The 22,343-nt window shown below is 30.1% G+C and overlaps 2 protein-coding genes across 3 annotated transcripts in view; one reads left to right on the forward strand and one right to left on the reverse strand.

The window, feature by feature from the left end:
• Positions 1-56: 56 nt before the first annotated feature.
• LOC127738802 (cilia- and flagella-associated protein 61-like) overlaps positions 57-22,343 on the reverse strand; it is a 55,602-nt gene continuing 33,315 nt past the window's right edge. The window contains exons 23-29 of the mRNA XM_052250178.1: positions 12,205-12,328; positions 7,962-8,038; positions 6,429-6,533; positions 5,003-5,106; positions 3,924-4,014; positions 1,951-2,010; positions 57-788 (exon numbers count right to left, since the gene is read on the reverse strand). Of these exons, the coding sequence (XP_052106138.1) occupies positions 648-788; positions 1,951-2,010; positions 3,924-4,014; positions 5,003-5,106; positions 6,429-6,533; positions 7,962-8,038; positions 12,205-12,328 (702 nt within the window). The 3' untranslated portion in view covers positions 57-647. The remainder of the gene's footprint in view (positions 789-1,950; positions 2,011-3,923; positions 4,015-5,002; positions 5,107-6,428; positions 6,534-7,961; positions 8,039-12,204; positions 12,329-22,343) is intronic.
• On the forward strand, positions 15,588-20,149 carry LOC127738820 (adenosine receptor A1-like). Of its 2 annotated transcripts, none has more exons than XM_052250220.1 (2): positions 15,588-15,636; positions 18,147-20,149. In XM_052250220.1, exon 2 carries the CDS (start codon positions 18,365-18,367, stop codon positions 19,484-19,486), a length of 1,122 nt encoding a protein of 373 aa, XP_052106180.1. In that variant the 5' UTR covers positions 15,588-15,636; positions 18,147-18,364; the 3' UTR covers positions 19,487-20,149. The 2 variants fall into 2 exon arrangements, with proteins under 2 accessions (XP_052106180.1, XP_052106181.1); XM_052250221.1 differs by lacking the exon at positions 15,588-15,636 and adding an exon at positions 16,634-16,790.

A 22,343-nucleotide genomic window follows, 5' to 3' on the forward strand; every position in this document is an offset into this window, starting at 1 on the left:
TTAAAGGACTCAGGAAATTTTAAAATAATAGTACAAGAAAAAAACTAACATCAAGATTGAAATAGAATTTATATGTATTTTCCTTCAATATTATACACAAACAATAATAAATTACAAAGAAATAAATATGATATCCATCAATAATTAACAGTTCATTTTGCACTACTTCGAAGATATCAAACCATCACAAGATTTCAACCATGATCTTGTAAGACGGGGATGTTCCGTCTTTCAAAAAAATCCACAGAATTGTCAATTTCTTTTATCAATTTTTATATTCCACATGATATAAAAAATTGGTTCGATACACTTGATATAAAAAATTCTTCTATTCAACAAAATTTTCACTTGATATAAATAATTCATCTATTAAACAAAATGTTCTGTGTGTAAGCCAGTACTAAAACAATAGAATTCATCTCACAAACAAACATGAAATTATCACAGTATAGGACGGACATAATTATATATCACAGTTTACAATAGCATATTTTTATGTACAGTCATTTGAAAAGCACATTTATTGTATGAGATTTACAGTTTCTTCATAAATTATACTCTTCATTGAAAATTTAAAAGATATCACTGAGAGAAAAAAACAGTATGAATTTTCAAGTGTGTAAAGAAACAATACAGAGTTATCTCCCTTAAACCATTCCAGGTTTAGCATACATTGGCAGATGGTAGTAATTATAACTTAGGAAACTGAGGAATCTGGTATCTACAGCTCGTTTGGTTCCTGTTTCTTGATAGATCTTCAATAATTGTTCTTTCTGTGACTCATTCATCTAAAAGAAAAAGAAAAAAAAATTGGAAATATGTGTCAATAGGACACTATGCTCTTTCGCACTACTGTGGATTCATTTATTTTCGTGGGTACCAATTTTCGTGGATTGCGGAAAACTTACACTTTCGTGGATATTCAATTTCGTGGTTCTGCTAAAGTCTGCATACAAGTCTATGGAAAATTTGTAATTCATTGAACATTTAAATTCGTGGTTCACCTGTACCAACAAAAGCCACGATAATTGGTTTCCAATGAAAATTAATGAATCCACAGTATCACACTTCCATGTTCAGTGACCATGAAATGTTAGTCAAAATCCTGATTTAGCATATATTTTTAAAAAGGTTCACATCATAATGAACATGTGTAATTAGTTTCGAGTTGTTGAGACACTGAGGACTACCTTGAGCCAAAACTAACCCGATATGGGAAGGATGAATGGACACCCAAATCAGAAAACATAATGCTTTCCTACTATCGTAGACAGAGCATAAAAATGTTTGATATTGATTCATGCTAGCATGAAACCTGTTTCTGAAATAACCTTCTTTAGGTACATTTGAGACCAATAGTTTGGCATGTCAAAAATATTGAACTGTTGAGACCAAATCTGGATGGAAAAGAAAGAAGGTTAAATATATGTGTCATTTGGACACCATGCCACCTCTCTCATTTCCATGTTCAGTAATCAAGAAGTATTGGTCAAAACCATGATTTTTTGTAAAACTAAAATGTCTTGAACAAAACATATAAAACTGTCTTAGGACAACTGTTCATCTCCTGAACTTGAAATTAACACACAAATGTATAATTTAAATTATGCCAATACACAATGTAATTTACCAAAAGACATCCAGAGATCAATATAATGTCTTCAACAATAGACAAAGTGTCTATACAATATGTTGCGCTCTAAATTGTCCTGAGTCTAAAAAAGTGGTGCATAAAATAAACCAAAATTGTTAAAGATCAACAAAGTTTGATACCAATGGCAATACAAATTAAAAATTAACCAACAAAATTGAGTTAATAACATCAAATGAAAAGAAATATAACAGGCAATACAGCATCAACCTCTGGCTTCGAACAACTACAAGTGTAATCTAGAAACCTTTTTTGATGGATGTGGATACAAATGGTTTCAGTTGTAATAAATAACTCACCGGTACATCTTCATCAATGATCTGTCTGACCTTTTCTTCCACAGCCTCTATACCTTTCTCCTGTTTAAATCATAAAATGAACATTATAAAACCCAAATCTTACTAAAACTGTGAAAAGGAAAAGGTATGATAAGTTTACATTTTTGGCCTCTTTTATGTGGTAAAGCCTTGACTGGTATCTAATTTCATAGAAAACTATGAGTAAAATTGCTATTTTTAGTAAAAGAAAATGTCAATTTCTATGCCATAATAGTGTCACCACAAATGACATTTCTGCACTAAAGTGTCAGATTATATCATCCTAGTAATTCATACATGGTATTTACATAATTTTAGTAGAATTGATGATTTTTTTTTTAATTTATACAATTTCAGGGGCCAGAAAATGACTCAAATTATACCTCTGTATTACTTTCCAATTTTTTTCTTCATCATATTTTGAGGAAACTATTTCTACATAATGCCAAGCAGATCCCTTTTTTAAAAAGCAAACCCAAAATTAAACCCTACATAGTTATTGTATATGTTCCAAACATAATATTATAGCTATCTTTCTCATGTCTTTTTTCATCAATCAAAGAGAAGCACCTGGTACAGGTTCAGTGGATCAGGATTTTTATCAATAATTAACCAAGACCTCTAATGTTGGTATGAACTTTGGTTAGAGGCAAACGAAGCATCACTTGGCACTTTTTTAAACAAGGAAGGAATCATAAAGGACTTTCCGATTCAGAAAGAATGTCATACTGTTAATTCAGAAATGATTGCAAGGTTTTTATTAATGCAAATAATGCGACTGCCTGAGTATCACAATATAACTCGCATTATAATATTTGCTACAGACATCTGTATGCAGATTTTCTGTAATCGCAATAATTAATCTCATGTTTGTCCATTCTTCAAAAATCTCAATAATAAATGCACACAATAATTTTTAATACCCAAATAGTACTTTTTTCAATTAATATGTTCCCTGCAGTATACAGTGAACTCACAACCTCTCAAAACGAATGATTTTTTCCATAAACAACAAAGTTAGAATCCATGGATAAAATAAACTTTCACAGTGTTTTCATCAATCAGTCTCTCTGAGTTGCAATAGTTCAATTAAAACATCATTAGACAAATGACTGATTTTATACACCTTTCACTAGATTCCTTCACAAACATTTTTATTCCTTGTTATATTTATTTAGTTATAAACCTGGGAATTGTGGGACAGTTAAAACATCCTTTCATCTCTCATGATTGGAAATTAATATTCAATTTACCGCTGGCAGGATTTATTGATCTTTGAAACCAAAGGTCAATTAAGCCAGAATTAGTGATTTTTTTTATAACTACAATCAGTCTAATTGCATTTGTGTTTTAGAATGGTTTTTTTAAGGAGTTACTAAAAATAGAATAAAATCTGACAAATCATATGTTACAGAGTCTTTTTAAAATTTTCACCTGTTCCTAGTTTCAAGGTTTTGTCACTCCATCTTTTTTAATGGTTCCTGTTTCAAGGTTTTGTCATGCCTTCATTTTGAATTTCCAACAATAACATTTGCATGCAACCAATAGTTGAGCCAGAAAATAGACATTTGCAACAGAAAAATGAAAAACTGACTTTGGCAGGTATTACAACAGTTTTTCTATTCCTAATTAGGCTGAAATTTTTCTTTTTAAATAACATTATTGTAAGTGGACAAATACATTTGTTGCACATAACATTCTGACAGGCAGATAACTAAATTTATTGTATCAAATCTGTTGATATTAACCAATCATACGGGATGTTACACATAAAACAAATTGAAATCATTCTAATTTCACTGACCACCAGGCAAAAGTTTTTTTGAACCCATGAAGTGAATAAAAGGTATGCCAATCATATCAATTTATCTACCAAAACATTATTAGCTTTAGTTATTGCTTAATGTTCAGTGGCCAATATTTCATGCTTAGTCAATACAATAAAAACAACATACAGGACTATTGCTCAGTAGTTCTCTAACTTCATCACGGAAATCTGTGAATCTATCATGGTACATTGCCAAACTCCATGTCTCCAAGAAATATCTGAGGATGAAAAAATAGGAAAATGACAGAGTGTACAAGTAAGAAAAAAGTAGTTTGACCAACATTTTTCTATGAGTCAAATATCACCAATCTCTTATTTATAACATCTTGTATTTACATTTTTAATTTGATTTACAAAAAAGTAAAACCACATGTTGTATTAGTAGCTGAACTTCTTGTTTAATAAAGCTACTGGTTGCATTATTTTGCAAAGGTTTAATTTGCACATGTTTTAATAACAATATCTTTTAAGATTTTGGAACATAACTATCATTGTTTGATTTTCGCTGATATAGGCCATATGGTGACCTAGACATGCTTACATGACCACATCACTTGGTCTTTGGTGGAAAGGTTGATAATCATACTACATCTTCTTATTTATATACTTGTCAGTATGTAATCTTGTAATCTATTGTATATCTTATAGTTTCCCACTTGATGATGATGAGTAGGTGTTCCATATCCAGTGGCAAATACTACATGCATATTGGGATAATTATATGTTAATAAGATATGAATGCGAACCCTGCTATGTACTAGACCTACATTCTGAGCTACACTTCAACCAGTTTGCAAGAAGATATGTTACCCTACCCAGACACATTATTCTGACTCAGAGCCAACAAGTCTGTTCTTGCTCCAAAGCACCTCGTACTTGGCAGAGAAGCAGCAAATACAAATTTTCAAGTGTTTGGTTTAACCGAATTGGAATGTAACCAACTATGTCTGCTTTTTAGACAAGCAAGCTACCACAAGACCCCCGAGTCAGTTCAGATCGAAAGGAATTCGATCTTGAGCTATCTTAAAATGTAAGGTAAAGATATTTAAAGTGCTTTAGTGAAACAGTTTTCTTCATGTGAATGCACCTTACATATACCCAAGTTCCTATTTCAGATTGAAACTTGACATTTTAGGTAAGATAATATTGAACTGATCACATGGTTTCAATTAAAAAGGTTTCTATATTTTAAAATCAAATACATACGTGTAAAAGTCCTTGATAAGTCCTTCATTAAACCTGGACACCAAATTATTTAGACATCTTTCATGAAGTCCATACAAACATACAAAGTTACTGGATGGAATAGACTGAAATAAAGAAGTATATTATTTACTGTGGATTTATTTATTTGGATACCAATCTTCGTGAATTGAGAAATAAATTGTATTTCTGTAGATACTGTGGATTCATTTATTTTCGTGAGTACCAATTTTTGTGGATTGTGGAAAACTTGCAATTTCGTGGATATTTAATTTCGTGACATTGGCAAAGTTTGCATACATTCCTTTAGAAAATTTGTCATTCCAGTACCCACGGAATCCACGAAAATTGGTATCCAACGAATGTTAATGAATCCACAGTACTTGAATTGCACATTTTACCCATTCTGCACACAAGCCATAGAAAGCATAATATAAAAAAGATACAGAAATAAGGGTTTACCGTTACCTACACTATTTAATAAATTTCAAACTTGGGAAAACTAGCCTCTACAATCACTGACTGTTAGTTCCTTACTATCCATTGGCAAAAGGGTCAAGCAAAATTCAGACCAAGAACAAATGAATAATTTTTAAATTCATAGAACCTAAAGAATGGAAGAATGGTCGGGTAATTCTTGTCCATTGGCAAAAGAGTCAAGCAAAATTCAGACCAAGAACAAATGAATAATTTTTAAATTCATAGAACCTAAAGAATGGAAGAAGGGTCAGGTAATTCTAACAACTACAGGAAAATTGACCTCTTTATCATTATTGATTTTTAGATGGACAGACAAGTAATAAGATTCGACATTGCGAAAACTTGTAGTCTTATATATTTGACAATGGCAATAATGTGTAGACTTATATATTTGACTATGATGATATTAAACCTGTAGACATATATTTGACTGACAATATCTTGTAGACTTACATATTCTACTATGTGAATAAATTGTAGACTTATATATTTGACTATGGCAACTTGTATGCTTATTTGGCTAAAATTGTAACTATAAAAATAGGGAGATGTGGTATGACTGCCAATGAGGCAACTACCCATCAGAGACCAAATGACGTAGAGGTTAGCAGTTATAGGTCACTGTACATCTTTCAATAATCAGCAATACCCATGCCACATAGCAAGCTATAAAAGGCCATGACATGAAAAGTGTAAAACAATTCAAACAAGAAAATTAAAGATCCGAGTTGAAATCAAATATTTCAGGTTTTAATTCAAGTGATATACTTTAAATTCACAAAAGTTATAAAAGTTCCATCTTAACAACTTGGTTTTCAACAACAACCAGTTTTTTCATAGTTCTTGATATAATATAAATTGAATTGTCAAGTTCCAAAAACACGCACTAGACTGAGAACTTCTTTTTCTGGTATCAAAAGACTATTAATGGTATTTATATATAACTTACAGACTTGGACACACATGTGATAGTCTCTATATTGTTATACTGATTCACATGTATCCTGAAGTATTCTGGACTTCCATCAGTAGCTCCTGTTATATATTCTTTACCCTGAAGATAGAAAGTCAATTTTGTTTATTCCAGGCATATTGTATATTGTATGAAAAATTATAAAGATTCTAAATAAAAACTTTATAAAATATTAATTTAAATTTCTCATAACATTTTTTAAAATATAATACTTAGAGATATCTGTCCGTCATGTGAACTTTGATGGAGTCTTGATGTGGTATGCATTTTATAAGTCTCCTTTAAGTGCACTGTATCAAGTCCCTGTGAGCACAATTCATAAAGTTTCCCTAGTTGGCACTGTTTTATGTTAATTAGAATGCATGTATAAGGTCGCTTGAAGTTCACTGAGTAAAGTCTCCTAGAAATTTGCTAATGTAATCACCTGGTTTTATTTGTAATTAACAACACAGGGAGGAACCTTAGTGTCATTGTTCTAGCACCTATTATTGCGAACCCAATGAAAGTTTTCCACAGTGCCATCTCTATCTTGACCAGGTATTTAAACTTTTGCAAGTTCACCTGTCCTATTGAATAAATACAATAGCTATTGTTCTCTGTGTAGTTTATTCTCTGGGACCTTTAAATTTCTTCTAAGAGAAATCTATCATTCATTGATTAAATTACCAGAGTAAAAAAAAATTCTTATATATAGACAAAAATACTTTTTTTATACTCATTAATTGCTAGTGATGATGTATTTATTCAATATTAATAATATATTTTCATTCAGTTTAATATAAACATTGATTCAATCATAAAAAGTTGATTTCTAACAAAAGTTTTCTCAATGTTCCTATTGAAATTTGATTTTTTTTTTTTAGTTGTAGAACACATTTAAGAAGATCTTAATTTGAAACATCATTATTTTCAAGTTCTTATTCATGTCAAACAAATTTTTTTTTAAAAGGAACAATGTTGAAAGTTTTGTCAGAAATCAACTTTTTATGATTGAATCAATGTTTATATTAAACTGAATGAAAATATATTATTAATATTAAATAACTAGTCATCACAAGCAGTTAATGAGTATAAAAACAGTATTTTTGTCTATATATAAGAATTTTTTTTTTACTCAGGTAATTTAATCAATGAATGATAGATTTCTCTTAGAAGAAATTTAAAGGTCCCAGAGAATAAACTACACAGAGAACAATAGCTATTGTATTTATTCAATAGGACAGGTGAACTTGCAAAAAATTAAATACCTGGTCAAGATAGAGATGGCACTGTGGAAAACTTTCATTGGGTTCGCAATAACAACTATTAGTGCAATAAAATATCTGAAGTTGGCTAAAAAAAAGAGAGAGTAAAGTCTCCTTTGATTGCAATGTATAATGTCCCCTTAAGGTGCACTGTATACATCCAACTTGAAGTGGTAACTAAAAATCCACTTGGTGTGTAATGCAAAGTTTCCTTGGAATGCATTTAATAAATTCCCTTGCAGTTAACTGTATAATGTAAACTTACATAATCATGTTGTGCCATCTGATCTGCCAGAGGCATGTCCAATCCTGGCTTAGCAATGTGTAAGTAGTTGTAGCCTCCTAAAAATAGAAAAATACTTCTGATATAATGATCAAGAACAGGGTGCACTATGAAACTTAATCGACATAATTTTTCACTGAATTTTAACTTTTCATTTGTCCATTTCAAAGATGAGGTAATGCAGAATCAACAAGTGAATCTGTGAGCTACTGCTCACTAAATTAATGATACCCCCGCCCGCTAAAAGTATAAAGTAAACAGGAAGTTGTTGAGTGATGAATCTGAAAACGCATCACACGGTAAAGCGGACTGATATAAACCCTAAAAACAAATTTCAGAAATCCTTGTATTGTAGTTCCTGAGAAAAATGTGACGAAAAATATTCATCGGACGGATGGACGGACTGACGGATGGATGGACTGACAGATGGACAGACAGAGGTAAAACAGTATACCCGCACTTTTTTAAAGCAGGGGTATAATAAAAACATGCAGTTACGGATCCATAAAGTCTACCATAAATGTAGTCTAAACATCGTGTAAATGGCACTTCTATATGTTTTTGGAAAATCATAGATTTTTGTCAACTTTTAACAAATTATTTACCCATTAGTACACATATACAACTTGCGTACTATATTAAAAAAGAAATAATTTATGAAAATATTATTTTATATATCAGCACCATATATCCTGGCTTAATTTATAGGCAACAGTTTTTGTTCTATACCAGTAATTAACAGTTAATTAACACTTCACTGCAAATAGCTAAATGTTTGTTATTTTTTACTGTCCATCATATAAACATTAGATGTGGCATGACTGCCAATGAGACAACTATTCACCAAAGCTCTACTGAGTGGATTTAAGCAATTAAAGGTCACCATACAGCCTTTTACAATGATAAAAACCCATATTAAATAGTCAGCTATAAAAGGCCCAGACATGAAAAAATGTGAAACAATTCGAACTAGAAATGTTTATTGTTTTTTCATTAAATCAGGTTGTTGGTTTCCTCTCTTAAAGAAATTGTTTCAAATTTTGTCAAGGGCATTTTATAGCTTAAAATACAGTATGAACTTTGCCCTTATTGAAGGCAACCTATAGTTGTTTACATGTTCTCAGGTGGATAGTTGAGACATTGGCAAATAAAATATCTCCTTATCTTTATATATAAGATGTTACATGTTTTAAATTCATTTGATACCATTATTTTGGTTCATATATCTGATAAAATTCAAGCTGATTGAAAAATTACATCAATCAATCAATTCCTGTGAGAAGAAATTTTGTTTTGATTTTTTTTTTTTTTTTTAAGTTTTTATAAAAAAATAAATGATGCCAATTCATGTGAGAGAAACAAACTTTGTACTTTAAATTTTTCAGGGTTTTTTTTTTATCTTTCATAAAAGATCTATCAAGCTAATGTTGCAGAACTTCAAACTAGATTCAGTAATTACAGAAAATAAAATGCAAATGTAAATGAAATAAACTGTTTCAAAAGAGTTTTCTTCATCCATGCATGTTTGATACCAATCATTTTCATGCAATGTACAACATGGAAGATTAGAAACATGTAAGCAAGATGAATGAAAATAAGATTTAAGTTTTTAAATCTTTTATATCTTGATTGGAATTTCCTGTAAGAGAATGAATAAAAAAACGCAGATTCCTATTGATTGCATTTCTATTACCATGTAAAACAAACTTAATGATGTACTCAGGTCAGGTTTATGAATTTTTGTCAGATGTTCGGACTTCTTGGGTTTTTTCCTATGATACAGGGTAAAATATTTTACCCCATATCACCAACTTTTCTTTTCATAGAAGATTTCAATAGCTCATAAAAAGGTTATTACCAAAATTTAAGCAGATTCTAGATTTTTTTTCTAACAATTTGAGACCCAAAAATTGCCAATGCTAAATACAAAGTAAAAGTCTGAGTCAGCCTTTTCCGCCATTTTTTTAAAATCAAATATCGCAAAAAGCAGTTCCATAACCTATCAATATTTTTAGCTTATTTTGTTCCTTTACTTATGCTCTTCTGACTTATAGTATCAATTTTAAATTCGAGATTTTTAAAATTTCACCTAACGTAACAAACTTAAGACTGTTAAAAGATCATTGACTCTTTTCTTGTAGTTCTTGAAAAACTGATTTAATATTCATCAATGAACCATGAAAATAAGGTCATGATCAGGTTAACCCTCTGAGGTGGATATCTACACCCAACAACAATTTTATGAACCTATATAGTTCACATATATTACTTATTGATAAACTGGCCTAATCACATATACTTGACCAATGAACCATGAAAATGAGGTCATTATCAGATCATAAGGAACATAAATTGAGTGACATCTGACAAAATAAAAACTCATTCAACTTTGACCACAGAATAAAAATAAACTCCCAAAAGTATAGAAGATTTAAGTAAAACACATACAATTTATCCAATTTCATATCTATCAAATAAAATGATAAAAATTTGTTTCAAGTTACTGTGTATTGAGAAATTATTGCAAGGTTTTATTAATGCTAATAATGCGACTACTTGAGTATTGCAATAATAAGAATTTGCATTCTAATATCAAATACATATATCTGTATGTAGCTTTTCATAAATTCGCATTTATTTTTGTCCATTCTTCAAAAATAGAATTAATAAATGTACGCAATAATTTCTGATTTCAAGACAGTCTATTCAAACCAACAGGAGACATCGTCACAGCATTTGTTTAAAGTTAATTCAGAAGATTTTATTTAAAAGAACGTGCCTACGTAAATTGGAATTAATGTAAGACAAACTTCAAAGTCCTTATGAAAAAAACAATCAAAATTCTGTTGACATGAAATCTAAAGATAAAAACTAAAATTGTTTAAAGTTAATTCTGAACATTTATTTCAACCAAAAGAACTTGCCTACATAAATAAGAATTCATGTAAGACAAACTTCAAAGTCCTTTTAAAAAAATATCCAAAACTCTGTTGACAAGAAATCTAAAGCTAAAAACTAAAATTTGTTTAAAGTTTATTCCGAACATTTATTTAAACCAAAAAAAAGAGCCTACATAAATTGGAATTCATTTAAGACAAACTTCAAAGTTCTTTTGAAAAAATAATCAAAATTCTGTTGACAAGAAATCTAAAGCTAAAACTAAAATTTGTTTAAAGTTAATTCCGAACATTTATTTTTAAAAACCAAAATATACAAGCCTACATAAAATGGAATTCATGTAGGACAAACTTCAAAGTCATTTTGAAAAAATAATCAAAATTCTGTTGACAAGAAATCTAAAGCTAGGTAACTTCTTATTTGTCTTCAGCTAAGTTTATTCACAAATCTGAATATCAATGTCTTTGGGTATTGATGTTTCATTCTATTTGTGTTTGTTTGATCTTGGTATTTGCTACAAGATTCAGCTAATACTATCCCCAAAAAATAGTAGTTTGTTTCTGGTCCCATCTGGTTCATTAAAACAGAGATCATAAAGATGATTTCCTCTTTTATTAATGATGACATCTTGTTAATTAAAAATGTTCCTTTCTCTGATGTTGTACTAGTAATAAGACTCCTATCTATAAACACTAATGTAGTTTTATGGTAAGACTCTTTAATCCAGGTTTTATACCTTATTATGTCACCAGAAAAAGTCTAAAAATTTAAAGAAGATCAGCAATAATTTCTTGAAGGTCGTTTTGTGTCCTTTATTATTGAAGGTTGTTGCCAAAGTATAATATATCTAGAATAATAAAGATTTGTTATGACAACGCTTAAATAACAATATCATTAAAAGTGTTCAATGCTTTGTATTCTATAATATTTATGATCTCAAGCGATTAATTTGATCATTGAATTCTGATCTTGTTTGCTGATTTTTCCTGGGAGAAACAAACCCATTATTTTTGCAAAAAAAATAAACATGTCATATTTGAATACTATTAAATGAATGCTTGTAATTTGAAGTGGGTCTAAGTTTTCCTAGAAATTACTGTTCGCTTTTTATTTTAATTTTCAAGCCCGATTTAGTATCATTTAAAAACAAAACATTTCCAAATAACCTTTAAGTCAACAGTTTTGTTTGCTGATGGTGTTGTAAAAATGAAAACGCTACTATTTTGTAAACACACATTTTATGCCAAATGTAAGATGTCATTTGCACTTAAATAAAAACTGTAATCACCTGGGAACAGTTTGCACTTTTACAAAGAATTGTCATTACCTGGCAAAACTCCTCCCTGAATCTTTGGATTCCTGTAGATTGGTATCAGATTAAGAGTTTCTTCTGGTGGAGCTGTCTGAGGCTCCATAGTAGGATCAAACAATCGAAGCATTTCTGTTGCCAGCTGCAAATAAAATAAATAACACATATTTTACATACATATAATGATAATACACACACACTACCAAAGATTCTTTTCTTTGTTGTCAGTTTAACTTTAATTGCTTTTCATGCTACACCAAACTTTTACTCAAAAGTTCTGTGTAGAGATTCCATGAAAATTCCATATGAAACTGACCACAAAATGAGCAGCAATGAGGAAACTACATAATCATGTAACAATCTGCAAAATTTGGCATATTTTCCATGGCAATAAAGAGTAACAGAGATATAAAATGGTGGTTGTTTAAATTTGCTGATCATCTGTCATATTCAAACAGCAAAAGGACAAATGGACCATATTCCATATTATGGGGGTGTTGCGAGATAATTCTACATAAGAAAAAGTTCACAATGGGAATTGATTGATTAATAAATATTGTAATCTGCATAAGGTAAAGTGACAAACATTTCATATCAGAACCAATTAAACAAATCCAATAAAAGAACAGAGTTCCAATGCACATATTTTATATTTCAAAGGGGCCTAACTCTTTTAAAAAAAGTCGATCATTTACCATTATAAAACATGTCCGAGATATTGCTGATATTAATCTATAGTATAAGTTTTATAAAAATCTGGCAAGAATTGTACCCTTGAGAGCGCTAACGAGGCCATTTTCCATAAATTTAATATTTCCAAGGGGCATAACTCTTTTAAAAAAGTCGATCGTCCACCATTACAGAACTTGTCAGAGATATTGCAGATATTAACCTATAGTATATGTTTTATAAAAATCTAACAAGAATTGTACCTGTGAGAGCGCTAACGAGGCCATTTTCCATAATTTTAATTTAATATTTCCAAGGGGCATAACTCTTCTTAAAAAAGTCAATCAGCCACCATTATAGAACTTGTCCCAGATATTCACCTATAGTAAAAGTTTTATAAAAATTTGGCAAGAATTGTACCTGTTAGAGTGCTAACAAGACTGGAAGGACGAACACCCTATATTTCCATGTCCCCAGCAACGTGTTACGCAGGGGACAAAAAAGGTTGATAGTAAGGAAGGAATTTCATTAAAAGAGGTATCCTTAAATGTGATTAACAGATTAATTGTTCAACCCATTAAATCATTGATCCATGAAACATAAACAAACTGCACATTGTGTAAGTACAAATTATACTGCCCGTGAAATTTACAGAAGAAAAATAATTTTATCAGAATAGATTATCCATTTGGTGCAAAATTGCTCCAGCTAATTTTTACAATAGGAGAAATAGCAAAAGATCCTCTGATTTATACAAGGGTCAAAGATTAAGTCTTGTATTTCTGACATGAAAAGCTCCATGCACTTATAAACAGACTGACTTTTGCTCAGGTATATATTGTATCTCTCTAAGTTTACAAAGATCACACATTAAAATATCCGGCACATTCCCCTTTTTCAGCAATGCCCTTTTTCATGCATTACCTTGCCCTAAAGAAAAAAGCTGTTTCACATCACCACTTGTTGTAGACTTAATATATTATTTAAAATACAGGTTACGAGGTATGTCATTTTGACCAGGTTACAAGGTATGTCATTCTGACATTATGATATTTATGATATGAAAATACCTGAGGAAAATTTTAGCATTGATATCTATCAGAATAATTACCCACTTGCCAGTTACCTATCTTATAGATTTGTTGTATTCTACATTAACAAGCTTATGATAAACATCATGATATAATGAATAATAAATGTTGTGAAATTTTCAATAATATCTTCTGTTACAATCGTTAAAGTACAATTATATACAATCAATTTGTTGCATACTTTTATGCATAGTTCCTTCCTCCCAAGCAAATAACAATCCTAGTTTTTTTCAATTCCAGGAAAAATCGTGTTGTAATCTTCAATAGGCATGTTTCATTTAATCTATTTGAACTCTAGTCCATTGCAGTTATTTTGTATGGGCTACATAAGTGATTGGTATCTTGCAGGAGTTAATCGTTTTAGTTGCTACCTATTGCACTTAGCAACTTTAAGTACACATTTTCTTATTTACAACCATAATCATACACTTGTTAACAATTTTTTTGGCAACTGATTAATTAAGTTTTACTTTATCTTAGATTTTAAACAATTATTAAGTATTATATAACCCTTAGTTCCACGTGAGAAATTTTGGTTTCATCATTAGATTTTTGTTTTCAAATAGCTCATGGCAGAATAAAATTTAAATGGAAAAAAATGTTAACTCATGTATGGCATCATAGATACATTGTATTGAAATTTGTATGTCAGACGAGCGTTTTGTCTACAAAAGACTCATCAGTGACACTCGAATCAAAAAGGCGTTTAATTAAACAATATTAAAAATGTATTCATGCATTAGTTTGATATTCCACTAAGTTTCGGCAAGGTAAGAAGTTTCCTTTCTAATTCTATTTACCGGAAAATATTTGCAGCTATCTTATTTCAGCTATTTTTCAAAAAAACAAATAGTCGTTTTTTAGATATTTTCACAATATATTGACTACGAAAATCATAGTACTTTAAATTAAAAACTATTAGAAATTTCAATCTAACAAAATATTGTAAATGTGAAATAAATACTCCTCAAAAAGAGATGAACTTATCTCTGCAAAATTTTAACCAGTAGAAATTAATTTGTTTATACATCATTTAGAATTCATATTTGCAAACAAATTTTCATTCCCCCCTGCTTATTATTTATTCAGAATTCTGAAACTTATTTGAAACAATTGTGGGGTCATTTATTTTCATGAGAACAAATTTCCATAGATTGAAAGAAAGTTGTATTTTCATGGATACTTAATTTTGTAATTGTAACAAATTATGCATACCAGCCAATGAAAAAAATGTATTATGGTTGATATTCAGTTTCAGGTTTGCACATGAAATCCATATTAATAAGTATCCAACGAAAAATTATGAATCCCTAGTTAATTTAAATTTGTCAATAAGTATGATATCAAAATAAATAAGACAACTTCACTTATAATATTTATGAAACTATTGACATCAAATTCAACTAAATTGGATTAGAAGCTACGATTTAACAAAATTGGATATTGTTTATGTCCTATAAAGCCTCCCTTGACAGTAAATATAACCAATACAATGTACCAAGAGAAGCTACGATTTAACAATATTGGAAGTTATTAATGTCCAATACAGTCTCCCGTGACAGTCATTTCTACCAATACAATGTACGAAGATCTATTAAAGAGTACCGCCCACTACCGTATAACCTGTATTTATTTTCAATGTTACAATAATTGTATCCCTTTTTACCTGTAATGACATTTGTTCATAAAGGTAAGTCATTAGTTTTTCTGTATAAATATATATAATATTTCAAAACTTTTGGCCCTGAGGTTTTTTCTTAGACAATCAGTTAAAAAAAAAAAGGATTTGAATAAAAAACTGGATCATAGGCCAAAGTTCCTTCTATTCAGGATATGTGAGAGGGAGGATGAAAAGATAAGAATAGTTTTTTTTTTTTCTAGAAAAAGGGGGTATCCTTGAAAAAGACTGGAACTGCAGGCCTATTGTCAATGTTTTCCTCAAAATCACTGCACAGGTGTTCCATATGCCAAAAAAGTTGTATTTCAAGGATTTTTTCTACTAAAATAAAAAAAAATGTTTGGGAAAATGAAATGTTAATTGCAACAAAAATAATGTTGATGAAGCTATAATCTGCAAAGAAGAAATAAGAGGACTCAAATTTTTTTTTATCAGAATTGTATTTAAGATGTCCAATTTATTCATACATTTAGGGATTGCTGGTCAACTTTTTTTCAATGGAAAAGCCATGGGAAAAAAATAGAGGGATTAAGAAATTTGAAGAACTATTTGTATTTTGTATTATTTTTGTTGTTGGGTTGCTGTCTCATACACCAAACATCTTCTTTCATTCATATTATAATTCAAAAATTAATCATACAATGGCTTAACTTCTTTATTCTATTTCTATTCAGGAAAGGTATTTTATGTTCTATGAATGTAATTCCCAAAGTAAACCACAGAAAAAAAATAAGGTTAAAAAATCCGAAGTTAGTCTTGCATATAATTAATTAGGAAATTTGAAAAGTTGGAATTACCTTAATTATGATACAGGAAAATAAATCTAATATTTTCAGGTTTCATCTAACGCTATGCTATGTCAAGCGAAGCAAAATGATAAAAATCTTAAGTTTATTTTTCAGGTAATTTATTATCAGGAAACTCCCAGATTTATTTTTGCTGTTCCTCATATAATAAAATACAGGTGAATATCAAGTCCAAAAAGGCCTTTACCTTCCTTATTAAATGGGAAAAATATCTTTTGTATTTTTTTGCGTAATTTACTTCTAAACCTAATGTTTCAAAGTCAAATTATAAGTTTATACCTTGAGGCTATGTCACATTAACATAATTATCAGGTCAATATTTGACAGAACATTTTTGACCAGGATATATAAAACATGCAGGTAAAAGATAAGAAATATGTGTTTATATCTCAAATTTGGATTAATAATGTAACTTACATTTTTAAATCTATGAAAACAACATTCTTGGTGTTGGTAGCATAACTGCAGTGTAATAAGATCATAAATATTTCATGAATGACATACTTTACAAAAATGCTTACACAAACATTATCATTTTCCATTTTTCATATATATATTTGTGTGTAAGATACGTTTAATTTTGCAACAATGAGTTGTTGCTTAAACCACATCTTGATAGCTTGATAAGAGGAAGTGAATAAAAAATACATAATAAGTAATTATATTTTTTTTTCTAAGTCTGTGCATACATTGGAAAAAATATAGTGAGGGGGGTTTAGGTTAAGGCAAGATTTATCTTTGAATCCCTTTTCGTATATGTCTAAAATTTTCTTATCTATCAGATAGTGGGGTAAATAAAGATATTCTTTTAAGCAAACTGTTGTTAGATTTTAATTCTTATGGTTTATTGCTGAAGGCAGTTTTTTGCTGTATATTATCAAAATAGGCAGAAAAGTCCAGTTTAAGCCTTAAATAATCTGTTTACCATACTATCACACTTTAGTCTAACCTTCTTTTGTGCACATCACCCCTTACCACCCCTCTGTGGCATTTGATAAATAATCTGGATTCTTTTTTATTGTAAAATATGACATATTTTCTTTTAAACCATTTTAGTTGATAGCATTTAGCAAAAGTATTCACTGAAATTAAAATTAAATATTCAAAAGCATCTCTATTATAAACAAGGCATTATTGGAATCTGGAATAATTTTTAGGTCTGGAAATTGTTAAAAAATGTATGATGAAAACTAACCCAACTTTTAAATAGAGGGTTAGCCATACGTGCATGGCTAAGGTTCAAGTTACTTTCACTGATATTTCAGTTTGAACTAACTAACCCCCTTTAACCTTGCATGCATGGCTAATCCTCCTTGATTTGGTTAGTTTTCATCATATATTCCTTATCAATTTTTCAGAATTCAAATTTATACCAGGTTCAAATAATTCCTTGTTTTTATGTCCCTGTACTGATACAGATATTGAAATAACCATCAAAATACAACGCAATTACAATACCAGTAAACACGATCAAGAATAATTTAATCTCTTAAAGCTTGAAAAAAAATTTTCCCCACAAAATATTCATATTTTTAAATAAAGCTTTTAAGTATCCAAAGTTGTTGTCCCTTCAATTCTGATCAAAGATTAATAATCAAAAGCACTAAAAACAACCTACAACATACTGAAACGTAAATACCCTTAGAAATAACACTAACATTCAAATTCTCCCACAAGAACCACTAAAAATAAATGACATTTTGTTTCTTGTTTCAGGCTAGGTTTCATCTGTCAACAGAGTAGAATATAGGAATTGCATTATGCTGATTCTAAGGCTTTGATCGCTGACAAAGACTTGTAATTACGTGACACAACAAGTACTTTATGAAATCAATAGGATTCTAAACGGATTTAAGATCAAATGTCGAAACAAGAATTGTTAATTTCAAAATCTGCATGAAATCTTGAAAGTGCAGAAAATCATTTATTTTACGATGGATACAACTTCACAGGTTTACATATCATTAGAGGTTGTGATTGGAGCAATTTCTGTTGTTGGAAACACTATGGTCCTTTTAGCAATATATAAAAACATGAAACTCCGAACTGTTACCAATACGTTCATCGGAAGTCTTGCTTTGGCTGATTTACTAGTAGGGATATTGGTCTCCCCGCTAGCGGCTCTTAGTTACCTAGGACTTCCAGCAGACTACATGTGGTGTGTTTTTACTAACTCAGTTATTGTTGTTTTTACCCAAATTTCTATTTTCAACTTGTGTGCCATTGCTGTTGAAAGATTTATCGCCATCAAAAGTCCATATTTCTACCAGGAGCACTTGACGATTAAAGTAGCAATTATCATCAGCATTATAGCATGGATCGCTGGTATGATAGTTGGGTTTACTCCCATGTTTGGCTGGAATCTAGGTCCAATGACAGACAATAAATGTGCATTTCTCAGCGTCATAGACATGAATTATTTGGTGTATTTCAACTTTTTCGGCTTCGTGTTGACACCACTAGTAATCATGCTTTTAATTTATCTGTACATCTATTATATTGTTCGCCAGCAACTTGTTAAAATAGCTGCACTAGAAATTGTAAATCAAAATGCACAAAAAAAGCAGAAACTGAATTTTGCAAAAGAAGTTAAAGCAGCCAAATCTTTAGCCATAGTTATTGGTGTGTTTGCCCTCTGTTGGCTGCCTATCCATATCTTAAATAGTATATCACTGATCTGCAAGGGAAATAACTGTATCTATCCTTATAAACTATTACTGGCAGGCATTTTACTTAGCCATATCAACTCTGCCGTAAATCCATTTCTGTATGCCATCGGTAACAGCCAATTTCAACTTGCTTTTAAAAGGATGTTCTGTGGAAAAGGAGCTGTATCTTGGCAGCATACGCTGACCGAACAGGAGATATCAGCCATGACTAGAAATGCCGCCATGGCAAAAGCAAAAAGCACAAACAGTGGCTTCAATTCCATCAATTCAGGACCGAAAACGACTGATAACGATTCCGAAAGCTCAACAGAAAATAATTTAAATACGGAAACAAAAACAAATGATAATGTTGGAAATGGTCAAATGAATCCTGTGTTTTATGTATAAAATTGCTATACCGGTACATAGGGAAATTTTTTTGAGAAAACTGACCAATGAGTTAATAATACTCAAAAATAGTGATCATTGTTACAAATGAAATAGCAAAAATTGCAAACTAGACTCAGCTAAAAAGCTGAGCTTGTAAACAGTGAGGGCAAAAACATTTTGTAACTATCATAAAAGTATGTTGATAAAATTTGATCTCTGATGTCTTTGTTTTTAAAATTGTATGTTTTTCGTTAAAATAAAAAAATGTCTTTAACTACATGAAGTGATTATATGGCAAAGAAATTTGTAAAAAAAAACCTACCACCAAGATCTCAATGTTCAATTTACAAAACATTTGAAATGAATAATGTATGAATGATCCAAAGGTTTCAATCTACATGTAAAACAAATGTATAATTAAAATAATTAAATTTAAAATACATGATATAATATCACTGATATACAAATTTGAATGTCTATAGTATAGACCTGTAAGTGACGTTATTCAATATGGGAAATAAAATCTTTTAAACTTACAAAAAAGGACATAAAAATAGTTTTTAATTAGAAATTTTGTTCTGTTAAATTATGAATTTGATATAGATTAATCAATTACATCCAAATTGATATTTTTCAATTATATATTTACACTGTTGAATAAATTAGTTTTAATCAAACCAATTCCATTTTGTGTTCTTTGATTATTGTGATTATATCCATCAATAAACTTTCATTTTTTAATAGAAAAGCCATTAAGGATGTACTTAGGTCAGGTTTAGGAATTTTTGTCAGATGTTCCGACTCCTTGGTTTTTTTCCTACAATACAGGGTAAAATATTTGCCCCATAACACCCATTTATCTTTTCATACTAGACTTCAATAGTTCATAAAAGGTCATTTACCAAAATTTAAGCAAATAGAGGCTGGAGAAAACAGAAATTTCTAAATATCTTTTAAATGAAAAGTAAATTGTAAATATCTTTCAAATGAAACAATCTTGTTTATATCTAAAAAAAAAATGAATTGAAGATTTTTTGCATTTTATTAGTGACAATTGTTTGTTCTCATCTCTGTTATCAATGCAACTTACAAAAAGGCACCAATCAATGCAGGTGGATCTTAAATCTAGTTCATAGAGCATCCAATCAAAGTTAGATTGACCTCCCTCTCAAAAGCTACAGTACGATAATTATAAGGTCAATCAACAAGTTAAAATAAAATTGTTACATCTCTTTCATTCAATCAATTGTAATTTTCAATCTTAATGTGAACAAAATAAGGGGATAATTATTATGCTGTAAGTCCTCTATATGACCAGGTGGGGATGACATACTTTTGGGATGGGACATATAGGGGTAAAAAGTAGGGATATAGGATATAGAGGGTAAAAAAGTGGACTGTGGAGGAAAAAAGGGACCTGGAGAAAAAACTACCAAAAAAAAGAGGGATTTGGAAAACAAGCACCCTTTGTCACCCCACTCTAGCCACTGTAGTGTAAAAAAAAGTCAACAAAAAAGATAACATTATAGTGCCAATATTAAGTGTTTACCTCCCTGATTTTGTTAAAAAATCAGTGAAGAATGGAAAAAAGTAAACTATGTATGTAGCCAACAGTAGTAGAATTAAAAAACAAATTTCTTAATATTTCCGGTATGGTAAAAAATCAGAATAAATTTATGGCCAGTTTTTCTCTAATTTTTTTTAGTAATATGATTGATTGATTGTTGGTGTTTAACGCCACTTTACGCACTCTTGAATATTTCATGGCGGCCAAATTCTATTGATTGAGAAAGCTATGGTACCGAGAGAGCACTATTGACCTTCTGCAAGAAAACTGGCAATCCTAGTCAATATAGATAGAAGTCAAAGCACCTTGCTATAAGCAGGGTTCAAATTCACAACCTTAGTGTTGACAGTCAAGTGATCACTGCTGAGGAACCACTCAACCACATGTAATCTAAATTTTTCCCATTACCCAAATTGCACAGTTAGACTTAGAAAAGCACTTAAGGATGTACTTAGGTGAGGTTTAGGAATTTTTGTCAGATGTTAGGACTCCTTGGTATTTTTCCTATGATACATAAAATATATTTTGCCCCATAACACCCATTTTTCTTTTCATATAAGACTTCAATAGCTCATAAAAGGTCATTTACCAAAATTTAAGCAGATTCTAGATTTCTTTTTCTTTCGATTTGAGACCCAAATAATACCAATGCAAATATAAGGTAAAAGTCCTAGTCAGCCTTTTCACACCATTTAAAAAAAATTAAATATCTCGAAAAGAAGCTCCATAACCTATCAATATTTTTAGCTTATTTTGTTCCTTAACTACTGCTCTTCTGACTTATGGCATCAATTTTAGATTTTAGATTTTTGGAATTTCACCTAAGTACATCCTTAAATCTTAAGAAATCACACAAGTAAGCAAGATAACTTAACTTTTAAAAATATATCCTCAAGAGAGTGGTAATATGCTTAAAGCATATAAAACATTAATAAAAGATAAATTACAATTTTTCATGACCATATTATTTCTAAAATCTATAGACTGATAAGACCGTTAATCTATATAGTAAGAAGAAAGAGCTAGATGTTAAAAAGTTGCAGGTAATCAATAGAAAATGAAAAATTGACTTGATTTACAAGTACAGCCTAATTTCCTGACAAACTGCTGAAGAAAAAATTGACTCCAAATATGGAATGAAGTTAATTGATCTGTCAGTTCTAGAAGACATATTCTACTGGTGTAAACAACTTATGCTCCGAATATAGTCTTGATTTGATGATCATTTACCATTAGGGTTTTTAATCGTCATGTTAATTAAAAAATCAATGATTACAATTTTAAATGTTTTTTGTTTCCTTGACAAAA

Source organism: Mytilus californianus, unplaced genomic scaffold, assembly GCF_021869535.1.
Source record: "Mytilus californianus isolate M0D057914Y unplaced genomic scaffold, xbMytCali1.0.p SCAF_4, whole genome shotgun sequence".
In the NCBI taxonomy this organism is placed as follows: Eukaryota; Metazoa; Mollusca; class Bivalvia; order Mytilida; family Mytilidae; genus Mytilus; species Mytilus californianus.